Below are 22376 nucleotides of genomic sequence, written 5' to 3'. Positions count from 1 at the left end.
CATGATTCATCATTCATAAGTCATTATATGTTAACAGCATGCTAAGAAAATAAAACAAATATCTTCATAAAATAAATAGAAACCTATAGCAAACTTTAGAAAGCAACAGAAATATATGTAAAACTTGAAATTGATATATTGTATACCTTTTGTAGAAGAAGAAACATAAAAGCCCTCTTTTCTGAACGTGAATGGCCTTCCCATGAGTGAATCTCCCATCAAAACCATCGATTTCTCCCTCATATTCAACGATTTATTTGGCAATTTCTCTCAGCAGAAAAATATGCAACTACTCAGTACCCAGGCTGATTGATGAGAAAACCTAGAACCAACTTCTCTATCAAACTCACAGTAAAAAATTTTCCAAAGGAGAGAGATGGAGACCAGCAAAAAATGTTCCAAAGGAGAGAGGGAGAGAGTCGGAGGGAGCACCGAGCGCTGACTGCAAGACAGGTGGCTAACTGATGTTGAACAGAAGGTAAGGACTAAGGGTCCACAGCTACGCTGGAAATGAGATGGTATGGAACATGGAACTGCTGACTGGCACTGTAACAAGCAGTCAAGCACTACAGCAAGGATAGTCAATGGGGGCAAAAAATGGAGAATACTTTTGGCAGAAAATCAAGTAAACTTTGGGCAGAGGACAGAGGGTGTTTCTGTTTTTGCCACATGATCATAAACTCAGGATACTGCTGAGACAGCCAAGTTTATTGTTTGAGTTGGATGATTTTTTTGAACTTCCGGTATACTGTTTTTATGACTGGAGATAGTGCCAAGCTGAATTTCCAACCGTGATTTGTCTTTGCACTCACAGATGCCTTTTGCTGCAGACAAACATTAATTTTGAATCATCACCATCACACTGTAGGCCTTTGGTTTTTTTTTATTAATGCTTATTAATGTGGCATCACTTTTTCATATGTTATTTGTGCAATTTGTTGAAGTTATTGGATTATGATTGTGCTTATTTTTCTAAATGCAGCTTGATGAAAAGAAGAGATTAACAGACTTCGCTGAAGCTATTCGCAGTAAGCTCAACTATTTTGATGAATTGGAGAATGTAAGATTTGAATATGCAAATTAAATTGTTGTGACTCTAACATCCAGTTCCTTCACAAGTTTGGATACCTCCTGTCTCACTAAATTATGTTCCTTTAGCATTCTTGGCTTTTATATCCATTATTTCCTGAGTTATAAATTTTCTTTTTGTTAAGGTGTAGTAATTTCAGTGGAGCCCTTTTATTTTCGTGTTTTGTCTCTCCTTCCCATGTTGGACATCCTTACCTGTCAATGTATGAAATCTCTTGGGGGAAAAAGATAAAAAGATTTCAGTTTAATATGTTTTACTTTCCATGTTCACATCACTTCAATGTTATAGGTCTTAAGGTCGTTTCCAACTTTATTCAGAATGCTTGGAATGATCTTTCAAGAACGTGTGTATGATTATTGAAATTGGATTATTGCTCAACCATTTTCGTTGTTGCGTCTTTGTAACAGTTCTAGCATCTTTTCATATTCTGTCTAGTTTTTCCTTTAGGGGCCGTTTGATGGCCTGGAAATATATTTCTGGAAATATATTTCTGGAAATGTAGGAAATGGAAAAATGGAATAGGAAAAATATTTCCAATTCCAATTTGGGTGTGTGTGTGATGACTCAGAAATATATTTCCAATTCTATATTTCTGAGTTTGATGGTACAGACATATATTTCTAGATTTGCTAGAAGAGAAAGATTGACCAATTTCTAGAAGGTAAAATAATGTAATCTCCTCAGCAAAATTCATAGAATTCAAAAAAAGATAAGCATCATCCTACAATGTGAATGTCCCTACAATTATGATTCCCAACTTTGGTTGTCTAAATCAAGAACAATGAAACTAGAAATTAGAAGAGGTACAGAACTGTAAACATGAGTGTGAAAGTGCAACAATTCAAAGCCTGCAACATTAACAACAGAAGCGTACCTGCATTACAACATCAAACTTTGCAACATCTACATGGAATTTGTCAGTATGTATCTCAGCGCTTTCTACAATCTGAGGAGCGGTGCTCAACCAACACCAGTATATATAGGTCATGAAAAAAAAAATGCACTTAACATCAGGTAAGCTTTTGAGACAGTCCTCTTCCCTACCAGTATAAATATAGGAATTTGATTTTATACACATAATGTAACTCAAAAAGTACCTCTTCAAGTTTTAAGGTGCTATTTTGGGAGAGAAGGAAGACAGGAAAATCATAGCGGCTCCACATTACACCAGATCCCTGGGATGAATATATACAAGTGATAATGCAAATTATGCTTTAATTAACATGTAAAAGATAAGGAAAGCTACTAAGCTATAGGAGATGCATTATGAATTCAACAGACCACAAGGAATCATACGACACTTACAGCTGGGTTCCAATTATATGTGGTATTCCTGTATGAAGCAAACTCAGCCTGTGGAAATTTTCCTACTGGTGAGAACCCTCTGTCATTCACCTAGATGAATGTGGTTGAATTTTAATGACATCACTGACAACCTGACCTCTTCACATAAAATCTGCTTAACATTCAAAATCACCAGAAAAACAAAATGTTGAAGACCTTATTTAGGTCCCATAATGGTCATCATAGGCATCAGCATAATATGCAAATTGATAATTTGCCTCATATCCAAAGCCCTCATATAATGGAGTCGCCTAGTTAGAAACAAAGGACAAAACGAAACTAACTTGCAACAACAACCGACTTGATTGCAATTTGAATAAATTTTAATCGAAACCAAAAATATCAATTCCTAATTTCCTACATACTCACCAGAATTATCATCGGGTGAAATAAAAAGCTGCATGATCCAATAATAAACACATAGTGGTGATTTTGTCTCACTATGTGGTTCTAAAAGACGCACATAACAAAGAACCAAACCACCAAGTAAAGAGATCACCTCAATTTTGGGGCTTACTGGAGCAGGGGCTAACTTGCTAGTGGCATCGTCATCCTCTTCACATAGCTGCAACAGCCGACGGATATCAGAGGAGAGAGAGCTGATGAACCCCTACTTGCTTCCTGAATCGTAATTGAAAGGAAACAGATGAAAAGAATGAAAATTTTAGCTCAAGAACTGAATCAAAAGAATAACAAAAGCCGAAAGAGACAAATCCCCTGAATCTTCGAGCTTTACCAGCAAGGAGTTCGCCGGTGAGACCTCGTTCAGTTCGGCCGTCCACTCCCGCAGCATCAGCAGATCCTGCTCTTCTTCCTGGCACTTTGCATGTTAGTGAAGACACCCTCCAGAAAATCGTCCGAGTTCTCCTTGAAGCAAGTGTTTATACTCTTATCAGCCCTCGTTGCTTTTCCGCCTCAACCCCCGACTAAAATGGGGAGATTAAACAACCACAGAAACAAAACCCTAGTTCTTCTTCGGATCTCTTAGAATTAGGCCCAAAAACCACACGGGAAGACTAATTTTTACTTCCTTTCAACAACTTCCTCCCTCAAAACACCATCAAAACCAGCAAGAGATCAAACCCTTGTTCTCCACTCAAAAGAACACAATAATTTCTTACAGAAACTCCGACCGCGAAATCCCTTATCAAAGCCTGCGAGTGAACAACTCCAAATTGAATCTCTTTCCTTTCAGAATTAGAAAACCCATAGAGTTGAGCCTCGTCCACGCAACGAGTTGTGTCCCTCCTTCGAACGGAAGTAAAACAGGAGAAGCTTTTAGAAAGATCCCCAAACCCAAAGAGATGGAAGAGGGATAGCAATCGAAGCAGAAGCAAGAGGCGACGAGGAGAGCAGGAGAGTGAGAGGCCGAGAGGGACGACGAGCTGCGAGGGAGACGACCAGGGGAGGCAGCAACGGCAGAGGCTTGCGAGCTTGCGATGCAGCACGCCCTAACGGGCAGAAAAAAAAAACTGGAAATATGTTTCCACCTCTCTCGGTGGAAACATATTTCCGGAAATAAATTTCCGGTTTTGTGTTTAACTGTAACAAAAAAAACTCCACGTTTGATAAAGCAGAAATTTTTTAAAAATTCGAATTTTTTTTCTGTTGCTACAGGATTTTTCCTGCCCGTCAAACAGGCCCTTAGGAAAATATTGAACAGTTGTGTATGGTAAAGTAGAGAGGACTACCTTTGCTGTTATGTCCCTTTTTCTCATTATCATTCTTGGTGACATCAGATACTTTTGGTTCATCATCCACCAACATTCTTGTGTTATGCTAGAGTTGGATGACTTTTATTTTCCTATTTCATTACTAAAGAAGCACAAGTTACAGTGGCCTGACAATGAGCTGATGTAGGTTGCTGCTGAATTTTATTCTCCAAGCATGAATGTAGGAAATCTGCGATTTCTCCCTTTGCTGAAACGACTTGACGAGTGCATTTTGTGAGTTATGCTGGGTTTTGCTTTCTTAATATACTTGAAACTATATTTCGTATTCCATACCAGTTGATATCTTAGTGTGCATACACTATTTTTTTCGTTTATCCTGCCTAGGTATGTTGAGAGCAATCCACAATATGCGGAATCCAGTGTTTACTTGGTCAAGTTTCGACAACTACAGGTATCATGTGACTGATCCATTTTGCATTCATATATTAGTGGCTTCTCTGTGGTTATTCATTAATCCATTTCCAAATATATATTGGTTCTTCAAATCTTTTCAGTTTCTTGAAATAATAAATTGACTATGTTCTATTTTCTGCAGTCTCGTGCATTGAGTATGGTTCGATATCATGTGCTTTCAGTTCTCAAGAGTGCTTCTTCACAGGTAGCTTTTTGTTTCTTTGGTCAAGAAATGACTAGTTTGAATCATAGTCACAAATAACGTTTCGGAGTTTTCTACGGCGAAGTTTTTCTCGCGTATAATACGGCGGGCTTAAAAAAAAAACGGGAAAAAATGGTATTTTTTTTAAAATAAAAAAAAATCCTAAAAATTAGAAAAAATAAAATAAATGAGAAATTAATAAGACAACAACAAAAGAAGAAATACATAACAAAAAAATTAGAAACTGAACACAAGCAGGAAAAAAAATGCATAAGTAACTATTAAGTATTACTTACCTACAAATCAGAAATAAAGAGAACATATTAACTACAAATCAGAAATAAAGAGAACATAATACATATTAAGTTATTAGCCCGTTATGCGGAAATGATAAAGTAAAAGTAAAAAAAAAAAAAAAAATTAACAAAGTAATAAACGTACAAACTACAAAGTTCAACAGCGATAGAGTTTCTACTTTTTAATGCACATATGCAAATCGACTGAAACAAGAGGTATAAACTATAGAGTAGCAAACTAACAGACGTATGCAAATTGACTGAAAACAAAAAGTTGAAAGTTGAAACTAATCAATTGAAAACAAAAAACTAGAAACTAAAAGACATAAACAAAAAGTAGAAACCAACAAACGTATTACTTACCTCAACATGTCCAACGCACATATGCAAATGGACTGAAAAGCTAATGGAAATCCTACCTGAGCATGCGAGCGTGGTCGGATGTAGCTGTCGGAGCTCTGCACGGTGCCGGAAAATGCACCAGTCCGTCGTTGGTTTAATGTTGCTGCAACTCAACACAAACAAAGAGACGCCAGTCTGCTCTGCGATGAGTTTGAGGTCAGAAACCTTGCCGGAAATCGGAAATCGCCTGGATTTAACGTTCCCCCAAATTTGAAAACCCTAAACCCTAAAAGCATGTCAACTAGTTTCCCCCTTTGTCAAAATGTTTTTAACTTCTAAGTTTTACGTTTTATTCATTTTATACCCAAACTACAATTTAAAATTTTCCAAAATTACAGTTGATGCCACTGCCCGAAATAAAAATTGTCTTTTAAAAAAGACGCAAAAAAGCGTAAAATACGTGTTTTTTTGTTTTTCTGAAAAAAAGTGTGTTTTTCCCGTTTTATTCTGCATTTAATTTTCTTGCGTTTTTTCACTTTTTTTTTTAAATAATGTGTTTTTTGTACATTTGTTTGACATGAAATTCAAATATATATATATATAATTTAATGTACTTTTGAAGCTCAAACAAGCACGACATTGGGAAAATCATTGCTATTACACAAACAAGCATGATACTTGAGAGTATCATTGCTATTACTCAAGCAAGCATGAAATTTGTGCTTGCATATTCTTCCATAGGTCAAATCAGATATGTAATTATTGTAGTAATTGTTGGAGACTCAAATGATGGATATGCAAGACTTGGAAAAACAATTGTATGGTTTCCCATATATCTGCAATCTCTTTACCTTATTCTGACATTCCTTTTTTTTTTTCCAAGTGATGTTTGTATCAAGAGCATTTATTTTCTTTCTTGATTAGGTCACGGCAGCAATTAAAGAGACTGGCGGCAGAATTACTGCTGTGTCCGGAGGTGTAGAAGCATCTGTCTTATATGTTCGATTTAAGGCTGCTGCAGGCGAGGTACTTTGCTTTCAAGCATGAAAGCACCGAGGATTCATTTCTGGAATTGTAGTATAGCAGCTTGTTTATCACTTATCCTTGCTTGCTTAATGTAAGATGTAAAACATGCTAATGTGCTGCTAACTTTTTTATCAGCTTCGACCAGTTATGGAGGAACTTGAAAGTAGGGCCTCCAGAAAAGAATATGCCCAATTACTTTCTGAATGCCAGCACTTATATTGTGAACAGCGACTTTCTCTTGTAAGGCTATTTTTTTGTGTTTGTGTGGGCACGTGTGTATCATTTTTATGTGTTAATGTATAACAATTTTTATGCGTTCATTACTTGATTCAGATAAAAGGAATTGTACAGCAGAGGATTACTGAGTTTTCCAGGAAAGAGATGCTGCCATCATTAACTAGGTCTGGATGTGCTTACCTGATGGAGGTATGTACATCCTGTGCTGGGGCTAGCAGCAGCCAAACTGAAGATTCTAATCATTCTGATGAACTGTAGATTAGCTGCACAATGAAGTAGTTTTCTCCTTGATTTTATTCTCACCTGAACTCCTGCAATGTTTTGCCTCTCATATCATACTAAACCGGGCATGAAAAGAGTGACTTCTTTTTGTTAGTACATTGGAAAATGTCTTTGTGAGGTATAAGCTCATTTTTGCATCTTCATTGGTAAAATAAGAAGTTTACTTGTCCCTGAGGTGAAGAACTAAAGATGTTGAGGGGCATTCTGTTATTTTTCACCTGTCAATGTCAGTCTCTTAGTCTTGGGTCCAATTCTGTAAGCAGCAGATAGAAGAAGACGTGCTTATAATTTTCTAATAACAGAATATGTGAACTTGCGTCTGTAACTAGCTAACAAGATGAACAAATTAATGCTGCTGAAATTATAGTTCAGAGCATTATTGGCTTATAGACAAATTTATTCTGTGAAAATATAGTACAGAACTAGTCGTTCAAATTGAATCCCCCTTGTGCAATTTCTTGTCTGCTCATGCACATATCAGTGTATTGCACCTGAATATCTTGTGTGTGCATGTCATTGATTCTTTACAGGTTTGTCGCCACAACTAGACCATGTGTTTTACATTTTTATTTAGAGTTGTATTTGAAATTTGAATGCAGGTTGATCATGCTTCCAATACTGGCTCTATGCTTCTTCTTATGCTATCCTAATGACAAGAGTTTTAACCCACTCTAGCAAGCGTTGATTAAGTTTAGATATGCTAGCTGATAGCACCTCTTGCATGCTGCTTTTGTATGATGTCTCTATTAGTGCCAATGGGCTGCATTTTGCTGTTGTCTTCGTCTCATGACAGCATCACATGCTGTCATGCACAATCAATACCTTACAACCTCAAAAGTTTTTTTTTCTCTCTTCAAATCACACCCTAATTGAGTAAAAGGATCATTCGGAGTGTACTGTTCTTTTGGTTAGATCTCATAACCGTTTTTTAACTGCTGGTTTAATGGTTATCCTTTCCTGTATCTGTGTGATTATGCCTGTGGGTTATCATTAAAGGTACTTGTTGAGAACTTCATGTTCATCACACGTAAGCCTGTGAACCTGTTACATTACAGGTCTGCCAGCTCGAGAACCGTCTGTTTGATCACTTTTTCCCTTCATCCACTGATGCTGCAAGCCTTGCACCTCTAATAGACCCCTTGTAAGTGCTACTAACTTTTGTATGTGATCTTGAACTCTTTTACTGGAATAAGCTGGTTTAGGCAATGTAACATGTTATGCGTGGGCTGATGCTTATCCTCCTAGGATTGCATAATCATGTAAGTTGGAGCTATCCAACTCCATATAGTAGACAAAACTTTAAGTAGCAAAATTAATCAATCTGTGCTACTGTTAGCCTTCATAGTGCTAACCCCGACTCACGCATGGTAAGACAGAAGCCCAGCTTCAGCCAAGAGGATCAATCATTCTCATTAAGGTTAATCCTCAATGGGTAGTGTATATTTATACCCATGGTTTGGGTTATTACAAAGGGTCTACATACTGAGCTGCTAATCCACCCCATCCCACTCCTAACAGGTTCTGAATAGAATTTCTTGCTGTATGCTGCTTGTATAACTCAAATCCTTGTCCTCTGGCTTGAGAATTTCAACTAGCAATCTCACTTTGCAGATGTACCTACTTGTATGATACATTGCGCCCCAAGCTTATTCATGAGGCAAATCTTGATTTTCTATGTGATCTTGTTGATATACTGAAAGTTGAAGTCCTTGGTGAACAATCTGGTAGACGTGTTGAGTCAGTGGCAGGAATACAGCCAACAGTGCTCAGAATCCTAGCAGATGTTCATGAGAGGTTAACTTTTCGTGCACAAACATATGTTCGTAATGAGGTACTTTATAGAAGCTCTTCTAAAGATATTTATTTCCTTGTACTTTTTCTCTAATTGTTTTGAATGGAATTCAATTGATGTAAATGTTAATATCTACTAGTACATTAGGTTTGGCTAGCTTGTCACCCTCTGGAATTCAAGTTCTTGAACTTTATGTTTGGATGAATTGCATAAGGATACTTATTCCTTGAATATTCTGATGCTTGCCTGCACTGTGACCACATACTACTTTTTTCTGGATTAAAAATAAACATAAAGCTTAGTTATGGTTGAATGTTTTGTTGTAGTGACCACGCACTTCTTTAAAGTTTAAACTATTCACTTTTTAGCAAATTGTCTGGAAACTATTTATTCAAATGTTCTCTACATCCTGTTTCTTTGTTTTGCTTAGATTTTCTGAAATAAAAAATTTCAAGTTTTAGAGTGCTTGAGGAAATTTATGTCACTATCCACTTGACAACTTGACATTGATTTGAAGGTTATCTGACATCTAAATATATCATGCTGCAAAAATGAACAGCAAGTTGGCCTCTCATAAGAGGATAATAGTTGCAAAGTGAGCCAAATGTGGTCGTCCAAATGTCTGCAATCTGCAGCAGCACAAGACACTGAAACAAAGTTGGCAAAATTTTAGAAGATATACTCCGTTTTTTAGTATGATAAGGGTGTCATTTGAAACATTAACACAGAAAACCCATCTTTTTTGAGAAATATCCAATAAAAATGTTAAAAACAATGAAAACAAAAAGAACCCGTACTTTTTCGCCTTTTCTTGAAAAATACTTACAAATGAATTTTTTGCATTTTTTGGAGTTTTTCTCATTATTTTACATTATTTTTGCTTAAAGTTTAAAACTTAAGTTAACTTATTTATCTTCACTTATACCGTTACTACATTATTTTTATCACTTTATCAAGTTATTTTTTATGTTTTCTTGTTAGTTGATTTGTTTTATTTTCTCTAATTTTTAGGATTTTTTCTTTTCTAAAAGGTTGTCGAACTTTACCCGAGATTTTCAGCTTTGTGGAAAAATACTAGAGAAAAATCTCGCCAGTTAAAACTCGCTAATGATATTTGTGAATGATTTGAAATAAATTTCTTTGAAGCACAGGGAAACTTCCTCTTTTATGCTCATCTAGGTCCCATGATTGTGCCTTTCGGGGGAAACACACCCAATGTTGGTAGAATTTATTTTACCAGCAAGGTATTGAGTCTCTAGCTATTTTTCTGCATTATGTTGTGTGCCTGGACATAAATTTAGTGGGCTCTTTTGTGCGATCTATTGAAGGTTTTGGTTTTTTCTTTTATATTTATATGCATACCAACTGTACATCGTTAGTGCTTTGATTTTTTTCTGTTAAATTTATATGCATGCCAATGATATATTGTTACTTGTTAATGCTTTTATTTTTTTCTTTTAAATTTATAATGATGTCGTGTTGTACATTGTTAGTGCTTTTATTTTTTCCTTTATTATAATTTTTTTCTTATTTTTGTTATAAATTATTTTATATATATATATATATATATATTTATTTATATAACTATAAATATATATGGTGGCACTCCATGGTCTGTACCTACACCAGCACCTATTTTCGTACCTATGTGACATAGCTCTGATACCTAGCCAATGTTTGGCTCGGGGCCTTCTGTCCTTGAATAGAGGGATTATTCTCGCTTGTAACTCCAATGCTTTCTATGCATTTTTAGTGAAAGGTATATTTATCTTGTTCCATGTGTGTTAATGCACATCCTTGAGTCCATCTTTCCTTCTTCATATTAGGTAGTTCTTGTAACTATTTCATGAGCATCTTTACAGAAGTACCCTCTACTATACAATCCATGAGTCCTAACTCAGAGTTTTTTTAAAAAATAAAAAATCAAAATGTTAGGTAAAAATTCGAGAAATGAAAAACTAATAAGTATTGTATTGCATTTAGGAGGTTATGTTAAATACCTAAAACAAGAGGAAATAAAACAAAGAAAAAAGTTCAAAAAAATAAAAACACAAAATGAAATAAAAAATAAATGAAAAATTCACGAAAAAATCTCTACAAAATCTCAAAAAAAAAATCGTGTTAAAATCACGATAAATTCATTTAACAATTTTTTCAATATATCACGATATTTTCCTGTTTTTATTGTTTTCCTTCTTTATTTCGTTAATATCATGATATTGTCAAAAATATCGCGATATTTGTGTCTATGACTAGAAAAGAACGACATCCACCAAAGGAATTAGGATGATAAAAAGGGAAAAGTTACTTGAAAAATTACCACTTAGTTGCCAGAAAACTTGAATGAGAGGTTCAATCGGTGGCTACAACAAAGGTAAGCCCAAACAACCTCTGTCGAGGGTTCTTCAGTTTATTGTGTATATACATGGTCTAGAAAAAAAATACTCTAAATTCAGGATGAAAAAAGATTTGGTCAAAGTTGACAAAGTCTTAAAATGGATGGGTATGGTCATGGGTATGTTGATCGTACACGGCATGGCTTTGACCATTCTCTGATTGCACTCGAGACCATACCAATACATGTACTAGTATTGTACTGGTTCAGTACGGTGCAGTACCCATGTGACATAGCACCATAGGCCATAGGGGTCTAATTAGAGCCAGTAGACTGGCCATGAGCTAGTCAGCCATTAGACTAGCCATCAGCTAGTCAACCCTTGGGCTTGGTCAAAGTCGAGATTTGACCAAATAGAGAAATACAAAAAATATAAAAAATAAATAAAGAGAAAACAAAATAAAGAGAAAACTACATATTCAATCTATATACACTACATATTGTTATGGTTTATAATATACCTAAACTTTCTTGTGTTTTAAACGGTGAAGTTTTCTCGGGTATAATACTGTGAGCCTGAAAAACACAGGAAAAATACGGTAACTTTTTTAAAAAATTAAAAAACTAAAAATTAGGAAAAAATAAAATAAGTGAGAAACTAATAACACAAACATAAAAAAAATAAGTAACTTTGCAACAAATAAAAATTAGAAAATAAAAACAAACAGTTTTGTATTAGAAAATGTGAAAATATTAATACAATGAAAAAAAAATGTGTTTTTTTTAGTTTTTTTTTCATTTTGGCTGTTTTTTTAAGTTTTAAATGGCTGACTTATTTATCATGTTTTTTTCCTTTTTTTAAAAAAAAGCACAATTTTTTTTACTATGATATACAATACACACACACGCACACACACATATATATATGTATATGTACATAAAAGAAGACACAGGTAATTGTTGCTATTAACTTTACAGTGGATTGAGTTCTTGCTTGGTGCATGAAAGATACAGCTTAATGTCTTTCATGTATGCACTTTTTTCTTGCCAAGAAATAGTTTTCTCTTTTCTCTGATCAAGTTGGGGCCTGCATTCATGGGAATGAAAAAAACTGTTCATCTATACAACTAATTGGTCAAAAATATCTAGTGTTATCGACAGATTATTCATGTAACTGTTGTTTATGTGCTTCTTCATAAGCAAAAGATTTACTGATTTTGGAGACCTTTCTGAAATCCATTTTCCTCTTCCACAGATAGCAAATTATCTTCCTTTTGATGAAGACTTGGATTACCCTGCCAAGCTGGGAGAGTTGAACAACACACAATTAGATAATAGTGTAAGTAAAAGTTTGTTAATTCAGTGCTCTGCTATATGCTGATTATTGCTCTTACAAGCGTTCTTGTCATAATGATCAAGTTTCTCTTTTCCAATGCTCTAGAAACAGAAGCCACTATTATTCATTAAATATGTGATGTTTTTTAGCTTCTGTGGTCAAGCTGTCTAGTCAACATCTGTCATGATGGAGAACCTACCATGACTTTGTGGTGCTCATTTACTTTATTAATAAAGTTGGATTCCTTCCAGGTCCTTTTGATAAATCTGCAATTGTATACAGCTTTGCATTCACATTGGCGTATGGTGCATGTAACTGCAATGCTCTGTTTGTTAGTACAGAATTTTATCAGTGTCAGTTAAATGGAGAACAAGCTAAAAATCATGATTCTCATCAGAACTTCAAACATGAAATTAGTGAAACTAACATTGAAGGAAGTTAAACATGATGGGAGATGCGCAAATGCAAAATATTCTGCATTGTGGTTAGATATCAAGTTTAAGACCATATTCTATATTTGATGAATTTATCAATTGATCTATTGCCAATTAAAAAGTGAACCTTATCTTGTGTAAAAGGCATTACACTCCAGAATAGTCATCAGTTTCTTGTTGAACAAAATGGTGAAGGTGGGATTGAATCTGTAAGAATGTGGAGCTGACAAGTTCAGTTATGCCTACTTTGGAGGAAAGTGATTCCTTGAACCAAATATTTCATCTTGTTCAGATAGTGCAAAGGGCTCACTGTGATTGTTTTCGATTTGTTGAAAAAGCAACTTTTATTGAGTCCGACTCTTCCTTATGTTCAGTGTGATCATAAAGGGCAGTTGGTACTCCTTCCCCAGAAAAGGAAAAAGAAAGTTAATTTTTTTCCACCTGGAGTGCTGGAAGCTTAATAATTACGTGCTTGAAAGGCTCATAGTCTCTTAATTTCTAATTCTATACTGGAAATGTGCCTTATAATTAAAATTTTAAGTACCAGAAGATTGCCAGCTCTTCTCAACCATTTTCTTACCAGAAGTCTATGCCCACCTGGTTTTTTATCTCTCTTTGCCTGGATGTGATTTCTTTCCAAAGATGTGTTTTTCCATGACAATGCACAAAAATATTACTTTTCAAGTTCATCATTGGTATTGATTCTCTGTGAAATTTCAGGTTGATGAAAAGATGCTTGCTTTTAAGACTTGGTATCCCACATTACAGAAGGCCTTAACATGTCTAGAAAAGTTGTCCCATCGCTTGGAACCTACAGTTTTTACTGGCCTTGCACAGGTATTTTGCTGCTGTTTCTTGGTGATTTTTCTAGTTTCTACCATTTGATCCATGTTTAGGATGGCTAAAATGTTGAAGAGACCAGAGCTAGATATAGCTTTGTAGTTGGACTGATGTACATAAGGTTAGTTGTTGAAGCTGATTCTACAATTTTGAATGACATGATAAGGGAGGACAACTTTATAGAGATTTCTTAACCTCAGTACTAAAAGCATCCAACAAAGATAAATCAATTTAGAATCCATCTGTCTGCTATTCAATAATCTACAGTTGGATCACTTGGAATTGAAAGTCTTATTGCTTCTTTGCAACCATAAAACCATCATGTTCTAGTAATCCATCACCTTCAGATGCTTCTCCATTTTTTGCATCCAGCGGAGCACTTGTACCAATTAAGAGGTCTGTTAGACAATGATCACTGTCTAGTTAAAAAAAGTCCTAATTGAAGTCTAGCCTCATTCCCAGGATCCCAAATTAAGGGTTTAAATGCTATGTCAGTAGAAAACTGCGAAAATGAGAGTATGAATTTGAGATTTCTCTAAAAGTTTTCATATTGAAGATTTCTTTTGCCTTTTTTATGATTGACTTTTTGGACTTTCAGGAAGTTGTTGAAGTTTGTTCCACATCCATTCAGGTTAGTGAATTTGTCCAAGTTTTGGCTTTGGTAACATGAAATATCTAAAAATCTAATTGACATGTCATGCTGGTTATTTTCTTGACATCATTTGCATCTTTCTTGTTCCTTTTTGGTTTTTTGTTCTTTCTTGCTCTGGAATTATCTTTTAGGGGAGGAATTTATCTCTTTTTGTCCTTTCATGCCAGAAAGCAAGCAAACTGATTGCAAAAAGATCTTCCACTATGGATGGGCAGCTTTTCCTCATTAAACATTTACTAATACTGAGAGAGCAGGTTCGGTTTTTCAGTGATTATGGTATGACAAGTTATTTAGTTTTCACTAGATGGTTATAAGTAATTCTATTTTCCCTTTCTTGCCCCCCCAGATTGCAAACTTCGAGATTGAATTTTCTGTGACCCACAAGGAACTGGACTTCGCTCATCTGCTGGTTTGTCTCTGCAATCTGTTAATGTATATGTGACTTTTCAATAAACATCAATATTGTCATTTGTCAGTTCACTTCATTATTTTGACTCCTAAGTTACTCTTTCCAGTGTTTGTAGGTTAACATTTCATGCATCTGCTGGATTATGCTCCTCTTTTATTTTTTCTCCAACGTGTCCATCAGATCCAAGTTGCTTGTTTTTCTTTTGTTTGTTTTCATTTGCTTTATGCTTATCTATTGGAAAAGCTGCATTTATAAAATTTAAGAAATGGGTCCAAATTGTCCATCTTCCTTGTTATCCTGGACCAGTAGGCAAATTCCACATTCTTTTTTCTTGCTAACATTTAACAACTGCCTGTGCATTTTTAGTTATTTTCAGTTGCATTTTTCGGTTTTTAAATTTTAACATTATAATTTTTGTATACTTTCTACACATTTTCACAGCCAATCACACCAAAGAGACCCCCAGTTGTTGAAGAACTAAAATAGATAATAACAAACTTGGCACACGGGTCGTGCATGTTGTAAGAACCAGCTTCTTAGCATCGAAATTAGGAAATGAATTACAGTTTTAGCCCTAGAAGTTCCTGAACCCTACTGTGTTCCTGTGTGATTATTGCTAAAACATATATCAGAATTTGAACTAATAATACATATAAAAAGTATGCGACTTAGTCTTTTCAAACCGGACAGGAAATGGATGTCCGATGGTTGCGAAATTCGCAGTCATATTGGGGGGCTAAAATAGTCTAAGACCCTGTGAGTCTTGGGTATTCTAGTCAATAGTTAGTGGCAAACTTGTAATTACCGCTCACGACCAGGGGTAGATTGGTAATTAAATAGTCAAGATTAAATGTTAATCATGATTAAGTTTAATTAATGACAGTTAAGTAGCATAAACACCCAATTAATAAGAACACAGCCACAAATACTTCCTTGTCAATGGTGACAAGAAGGTGACAGGATTCTTTCCATAGATTTCACCAAACAGTTGGTGAGCAAGCAGTTTTCACACAAAACAGCTATAGCAGTTACCTTTGCTGCAGTACCATGTAAATCAGAGTGTAAACAGAGGATATAACGACAGACTTTCAATCTTCAAACAATCTCAGTCTTCACGTCAACCACGATTCACACTAAAGAGGTCCACAGTTGTTGAAGAACTGAATATATTACTAAAAACAGATAATAACAAACTTGGCACACAGGCCATACATACAAAGGATCACACCTCATATTTGAAAGCAAGAACAAGCTGTTGTTCCAATGGCTATAAAAGCCATTGGAACTATCCAACATCTAGTTTGGCTAAAAAGAGAAAAACATAATAAAAAGTACAGGATAACAGAAAATTACGAAAGGTAAGAAGATACTATAAAATTCATCTAGTTTGGCTAAAAAGAGAAAAACATAATAAAAAAATACACGATAACAGAAAATTACAAACGACTAGAAGATACTACAAAGTCACCTATGTATGTGATATACATTAAATATTAAACTCAAACATATATGCTGACCAATGTTGTAAAAGGTGTAGCGTAACGCGTATCGGTCGGACTGGGACTGACCTATACGCTGTTTCGTAATGTATCGCAAACATAGCGTAGCGTATCGTAAAATTAAATTTTTAATTGAAAAAATATTTAAAGAATAAAAAAATTAGAGAAAAATCGTTAAAAATCTGAAAAAATAAACAAAAAAATCAGAAATCAAGAAAAATGTATTCAAATATAAAAAAAAGATCACCATACATAAGGAACATTCATGTGTATCGATAACACATTCAAAAATAAGAAATCAGAGATTCAAAATAACATAATAAGCATTCATCACAATTTAAACTTGAAAATTTTATTGAATCTTAGAACTTAGAGTCTTAGGACTTAGATTACATCACAATTTCATAAGTTCAAAACATATAGTTATCATCTTTCATGATTCAACGATAATATCTCCCCAAATCGATGAATCCTCGGTTATTTTTGATGAAAATGGGCAAAATCTCTCCCTCCCATGTCTCTTGGAGTCTTTAAATACAAGAAGAGAGAGAGGGAGGAGTGTTTAAACTTTAAAAAATAAAGAATTTTGTGTTTTTCCCCGTATCGTATGATACAGAGGTGTATCGCCCGTATCGTATCATACGGCGCCCTTATGATACGGGCAATATGCTTACGATACACGAGCGTTTACGATACACGAGCGTATATGCTTTTGAGGGAGAAGTTTAAACTTGACTTTTTGAAGAAAAGCCACATGAAGAACATGCAAAATTTGATTAAAATTATAAACTAAAAGGAAAAAGTAGAATTCACTTGATGCCACTCTTTTCTCATGCTCAAAGCTTCTTTGCGAACCAAACATGAATCTACTGAAGATGCAAGTTAAATTATTTGGGCAGCAGCTTATCTTAAGGTGAACCATATTCATATTTTGTATCTTTGATTTTGAAAGAAATAAAAAAAAATAGCTGACAAAGTTGACATCTTGGCCTAATCAAGTAGTGGCATTCTTGTACACTTGAGTTTAAGTACTTACTGTTCCTTGTCTTGATTATTTTGTTTAGGAACATCTGAGGAGGTTACTCAGGGGTCAAGCATCTTTGTTTGATTGGTCAAGGTCGTCATCATTAGCAAGAACATTGTCGCCAAGGGTTTTGGAGAATCAGATAGATGCAAAGAAGGTAGGCAGCCAATTATACCTGTTGAGTAAATATTTATTTTTGCTGTTTCCACTTTCTAGTAATTAATAACACTTTTTGTGTGTGTGGATATGTTGAATGAGTTTTTCTTTTGTCTCCAGTAATTGCTAATTTTCATGAAATTGCAGAGAACACTTGGAACTTTAATACAAATAGCAAAAAAGAATGTGATCAAGCATATAACTCTAATGCTAATTTGAATGCATACTTTTTGACTTTGTGGGTTTGTTTCCAGAGAATTGCTATGTTTCCATGAACTTAAAGCTTAATGATAATGCAATCAAGGCAAATGCTATGTTTGTTTTCAGAGCGAAGTGAGAACAATTCCTAGTTCATAGATGGTGATAAAAAAGAACATGTCATACTTCCTGCTCATTTTTCTCATCAAAAGAACATCGCCATTTGTTAAATGGTCTCTAATTCTTGGTCAAAATAAAATTCATTAGGATCAGAAGTGGATTGAGTTATGCTAGACAAGAACCAAGGGTCAGACAGATGTTAAGAGCAGCTTCTGTAAGGTGTAAAAAAAGAATGGTTAGCTTGAATGGCACTAATTAAACAGGTAGTTAAAAACAGGTATCTACATGCTAGAACTAGCTACCTACTGAATTGATCGACCTATAGGTGGCATTTATTTGGAGCCACTGCCAACTAGTTTGCATGATATTTTGTACTTTGAGCACTATTTTTTTTTTTCGTAGTTTTTTTTTTAGGGCAATCTGAGAAATAACATGAAGAATCAAGAAAAAGCCCTTTTTCATTGAAAGATGGACTGTCATTTGGGTGAAGTTGCTTCCAGGACATGTTGAGTTAAAGTTTTAGCTTTAGAACACCCAGATGTACATGCACACATGCATTTGTGAATAACAGTAAACGACCTGCTTGCATAAGTGTTTTCTTCACAGTTACAAGCAGCCTGCATACGTAAGCATCATTTTCTTAACGGTGTTTATCAGGCTTGTTAACATTTTAGCTCTGCATTTTAGTGTTACATTTAACCTTAATAATTTTCCATGCTGCTACATTTTTTTTAGCTTTTTTTTTTTTCCTGCTGGTCTTTTCCTGTGTTACTTGAGCTTACAGATTGACATTCATCTTACTTAACGCTTCTGCCTAAACCACATACAAAGAACTTTTTTGGGTGCTCAAATGCTTCTATGTTTTGGTTTTCCACTATGCTTCTCTTAACAGTCCAGAGGTTTGGCATATAACAAGAAATGTTTATGCCTTGTGAGCCAAGAACCCTGCGCAGCCAGTTGCCATATAAAAGCTGGAAACCTCAATAAAAAGAATTCCCCATTTCTTTCATGACAAGGAAACTTCTGACAATCCTGTAGCTATAGCCAAAGCAGAAGTAGCATAAAGTGTGTGATCCAGTTAAAGTTTTAAAATTAAAGTAAACTTTCACATACAAGTCTTCATTCATGCAGTAAATCTATCTCATGTGCTTTTGGTTTTTCTTGTTTTCGTTATGCATTTGATTCACTTCTGTTTGGGCTGGTAAACAGGCCGATGCTTTTCGTTCATATGTACTCATGTTATTCTATCTCCATTCTCTCTAGGGGAGTGTATTCTTGATGTAAGATCCCACCTTCAACATTAGGACGTATGCGTCATGATGTTTACTTTTCTGTACAGGAATTGGAGAAATGCCTCAAAGCCACATGTGAAGAATTTATCATGTCTGTGACAAAAATTGTGGTTGATCCTATGCTTTCCTTTGTAACCAAGGTGTGAACTCTCTCTTTTGTTGTTACCTATAGTTTCTATCTCAAGGTCTATGGTGGAACTTGGGGACCAAGTGAACATTGTCCAATGTGATAATAAGTCTCATACTGGGCATCAAGTGAAAGCCTGAGCAGTCCAGACAGGCTTGGACATCCATAGAGATGTCAATGGAATGTGACATTCATGTTCAGGCAAGTTTTACCTATGTTACGTGGGTCCAAGGTGTGGGTGTGAGTGCTGGATGCGGCAAGTTCTAAAAAAATTTGGGTGCAGGTGCGGGTGAGGGCATATGTTTAATCTGTTATATGAGTAATTTTAAGGTTACCTTACTTGCATACAGAATTGAAAGTTTTATTAAATAAAAATAATAAAAGGATGAGAGGCTTGGTTGTCCTCCTTAAGGAAGATAGTCAACAGGCTTACTCGCCCTTTAAAAAGAATGACCATGCTTGTAGCATTCATTAAAAAATTTAAAATGTAGACCAATAAAACTTGATGTCGTTTAAAAAGGACTTCAAGTTCCTGATCCTTTGAAGAGGAGTCTCTCCCTTAAAAGGGTGAGAGAGATAAAAAGAAGAAAAAAGGGAAAGAGAGAGAAATAAGAAGGAAAAGGGGAGGAGGAGAGAGAAAAAGGGTAGGAGGAGAAGAAAAAAAGAAAAAGAAACAAGAGAAAAAAAGAGTGGGTGCAGTCAGCCGCACCCGACTTGGTCAGGTGTTGTGTCGAGGTGGCACCCCCAGTCGAGTTGACTTAGGTGAGGTGCATCACCATTTTTTTCGCACCCGTGTGGCTTAGAGTTTCACATCTCAACTCATTGTCAACAGTGAGCCTCTTCTCGGTTGGCATGCATCGTTTTCATATTACTGAAGTGAATCAAACTTTGATTTATATTACAGAATAGGTGTCAATGGAAGGAAGCAAATAAAGAATAAACAGAAATACATATGAGCGTTTTGTTGAACTAACTGGAGATTCTCTAGGCTTGGCTCTCACTTTTTGGTTTGGAATGAAGTTTGTGCCCTATTAACTTTTGTCTAGTTTAAATTAGGAGCTGATGGATACACTTTAAGTTTGAAATTTGAGATGGTAGAAAAGGTTCTCCATTGGCATTATCAATGTGACTACTCTATCAGGATTCATTTTGTGTAGGAAATTTGAGGATCCTGACTTGGGGTCTACTGGTTGTTTAAATTTGGATATTGTTTGCAAAACATGGACAGGTTACTGCAGTAAAGGTTGCATTATCATCTGGCAGCCAATCTCAGAGAATAGATTCAGTTCTAACAAAACCACTCAAGGATCAGGCTTTTGCATCTCCAGAGAAAGTGTCAGAGCTTGTACAAAAGGTGCCATTTCAAGTTCACTAAAGCTGCATAGTTATTCTATTGTTCTATTCATAGTCTAAGAGCTACATTGTTTTTTGGCAGGTTGATAATGAAATTCGACAAGAATTACCCAAAGTTATGGCAAAAATGAAACTCTATCTCCAGAATCCATCAACGCGAGCAATTCTATTTAAGCCCATCAAGTATGTGGCTTTTCTGAAATAATGTTGATACATAATTTTGATGACGTGCTGATTAAATATGCTCGTATTTTATGACTTTTATATATGTGAAATCATTGTTTATTACCCCCTACTGGTCATTTCTTATACTGCGAGAAGATGGAAGATACCGAGTTTTTTGCTTAAATTGAAGCAAACATTACTTGGAACCTTGCATTAGAAAATATATATGTTGATTAAGAGTGCCTTTTCATTCCAAATAAATTATATAGAATTATAATTCAGGAAAACGGACAGAATTTTGAATTAGAGGACAGATTTAAATGGACAATTATAGGCATGTCTTTGGACCAAAATATAGTGACACTTCTATTGGCTTAACCCACATATGTTAGTCCTTTGGACAGGAACAGTGTACTGTTCAACTTCATTATGATTTTAGTTTCAAATTTATATACAGACTTTGCCTGAAAATGTCTTTTTGAAAAGCTATAAACATTGCACACGTTTGATTCTTGTACTAAAGTGTCTTTTTGTTGTTTTTAGGGCAAATATACTTGAAGCCCATATTCAGGTACACAAATTAATAGAATCTGAATATACTTCTGAAGAAGCTGAAAGTATTGGAATGGTAAAGACTGAGGAATTGCAAGCTCAGCTGGAAAAAATTTTGTAAGCTATACAAGAATGCTATCCAGAAGAGAAATTGTCTTCAGGTTAAATTTTTCTGTAGCATTCAGTCTTTGGTATTCTTCTTTATTTCTTGAAGCTCAACACGTATATATGGCATAAGCTAGAGTCAATTTTAAGTTTTGTATTCATTTGTTATGTGCTCCCTGGTTTATGCTTCCTTGCTTAGCCTCATGCGAGGCCTTGTAATCATTTTACTGCTTACCACAGAGCAATTTAAGTGCAGATGAAGATGGTGCTTTAATTGAAGCCTCGGTGTATGTTTCAAACTTTTTGCTGGAGCAGGTAAACAAGCTGACATTGCTAAGCTTCAATTACTTGGCTTGTTTGGGCTCATATTTTCAGGCTTACCTTAGGAACTTGGGGTGGGTTTTCTTGGATTTGATGTCAGGATGGATGTTCACCTCATACCGTACAACTTTGGATTAAAATCAGGATTTGAAGTCTGAATGGATGCTCACGTCATGCCATGCAACTTGACGATTAGTGGTCCAATCAGTGATTTACTTGCATCTCACAGTCACTACTCTTTTCTTGAATATGGTGAAATTTGCCTCAAATTCAACCAAACACCATCCAACTTTACCCTCTTTAAGAGCTTTTGGTAGTCTTGTCCTGTGCCTCTTCAAACTGACTTGTCTAGACAACATGGTTGTCTACTTGGGTTGTTTGAGCTCAAGTTTCACTTAGCTTAGGAGCTCGGACAGGGTGTTCTTGGGTTCATATTCTGAATTGATGTTCACCTCATACCATGCAACTTTTGATGAAAATAATGATCCGATCAACAATGACTGTTGAGTTGGCTCAGAATTCAACCAAACGCCACCCAGTTTCACTCTCTTCAAGTGCTTTTGAGGGAAAATCTTGTTAAGCTTGCACCGTAAAACTTGTCAATCTTGTGATTCAATTATGCATTCGTTTGGGATTGTTCTCTAGATTGACTTAAAACATGACCAACAAGAAATGTGACGACATTGAAGACCAGGATTTTCCAAGCCACGAAAGATCCTTG

The 22376-nt window shown here is 35.4% G+C and overlaps 1 protein-coding gene across 3 annotated transcripts in view; it reads left to right on the top strand.

The window, feature by feature from the left end:
- The window catches only part of LOC116256010 (conserved oligomeric Golgi complex subunit 3), a 46088-nt gene extending 24453 nt beyond the window's left edge, over positions 1 to 21635 (top strand). The window contains exons 9-28 of one of the 3 annotated variants that reach the window (XM_031632125.2): positions 983 to 1060; positions 4295 to 4380; positions 4492 to 4558; positions 4703 to 4765; positions 6325 to 6426; positions 6562 to 6666; positions 6760 to 6852; positions 8001 to 8086; positions 8557 to 8776; positions 12328 to 12411; positions 13563 to 13679; positions 14281 to 14313; positions 14502 to 14588; positions 14681 to 14743; positions 17307 to 17423; positions 19080 to 19172; positions 20388 to 20513; positions 20595 to 20695; positions 21221 to 21390; positions 21591 to 21635. In XM_031632125.2, coding sequence (XP_031487985.1) covers positions 983 to 1060; positions 4295 to 4380; positions 4492 to 4558; positions 4703 to 4765; positions 6325 to 6426; positions 6562 to 6666; positions 6760 to 6852; positions 8001 to 8086; positions 8557 to 8776; positions 12328 to 12411; positions 13563 to 13679; positions 14281 to 14313; positions 14502 to 14588; positions 14681 to 14743; positions 17307 to 17423; positions 19080 to 19172; positions 20388 to 20513; positions 20595 to 20695; positions 21221 to 21350 — 1851 coding nt within the window. In that variant the 3' untranslated portion in view covers positions 21351 to 21390; positions 21591 to 21635. Of the gene's footprint in view, positions 1 to 982; positions 1061 to 4294; positions 4381 to 4491; positions 4559 to 4702; positions 4766 to 6324; positions 6427 to 6561; positions 6667 to 6759; positions 6853 to 8000; positions 8087 to 8556; positions 8777 to 12327; positions 12412 to 13562; positions 13680 to 14280; positions 14314 to 14501; positions 14589 to 14680; positions 14744 to 17306; positions 17424 to 19079; positions 19173 to 20387; positions 20514 to 20594; positions 20696 to 21220 lie in introns of all 3 variants that reach the window. The other 2 variants (XM_031632126.2, XM_031632124.2) reach the window with 2 other exon arrangements.
- Positions 21636 to 22376: the final 741 nt, after the last annotated feature.

This window comes from Nymphaea colorata, chromosome 6 (genome assembly GCF_008831285.2).
Source record: "Nymphaea colorata isolate Beijing-Zhang1983 chromosome 6, ASM883128v2, whole genome shotgun sequence".
Taxonomy (NCBI): domain Eukaryota; kingdom Viridiplantae; phylum Streptophyta; class Magnoliopsida; order Nymphaeales; family Nymphaeaceae; genus Nymphaea; species Nymphaea colorata.
Note: the sequence above shows the minus strand (reverse complement) of the source record. Positions and strands in the feature narration are given on the sequence as shown.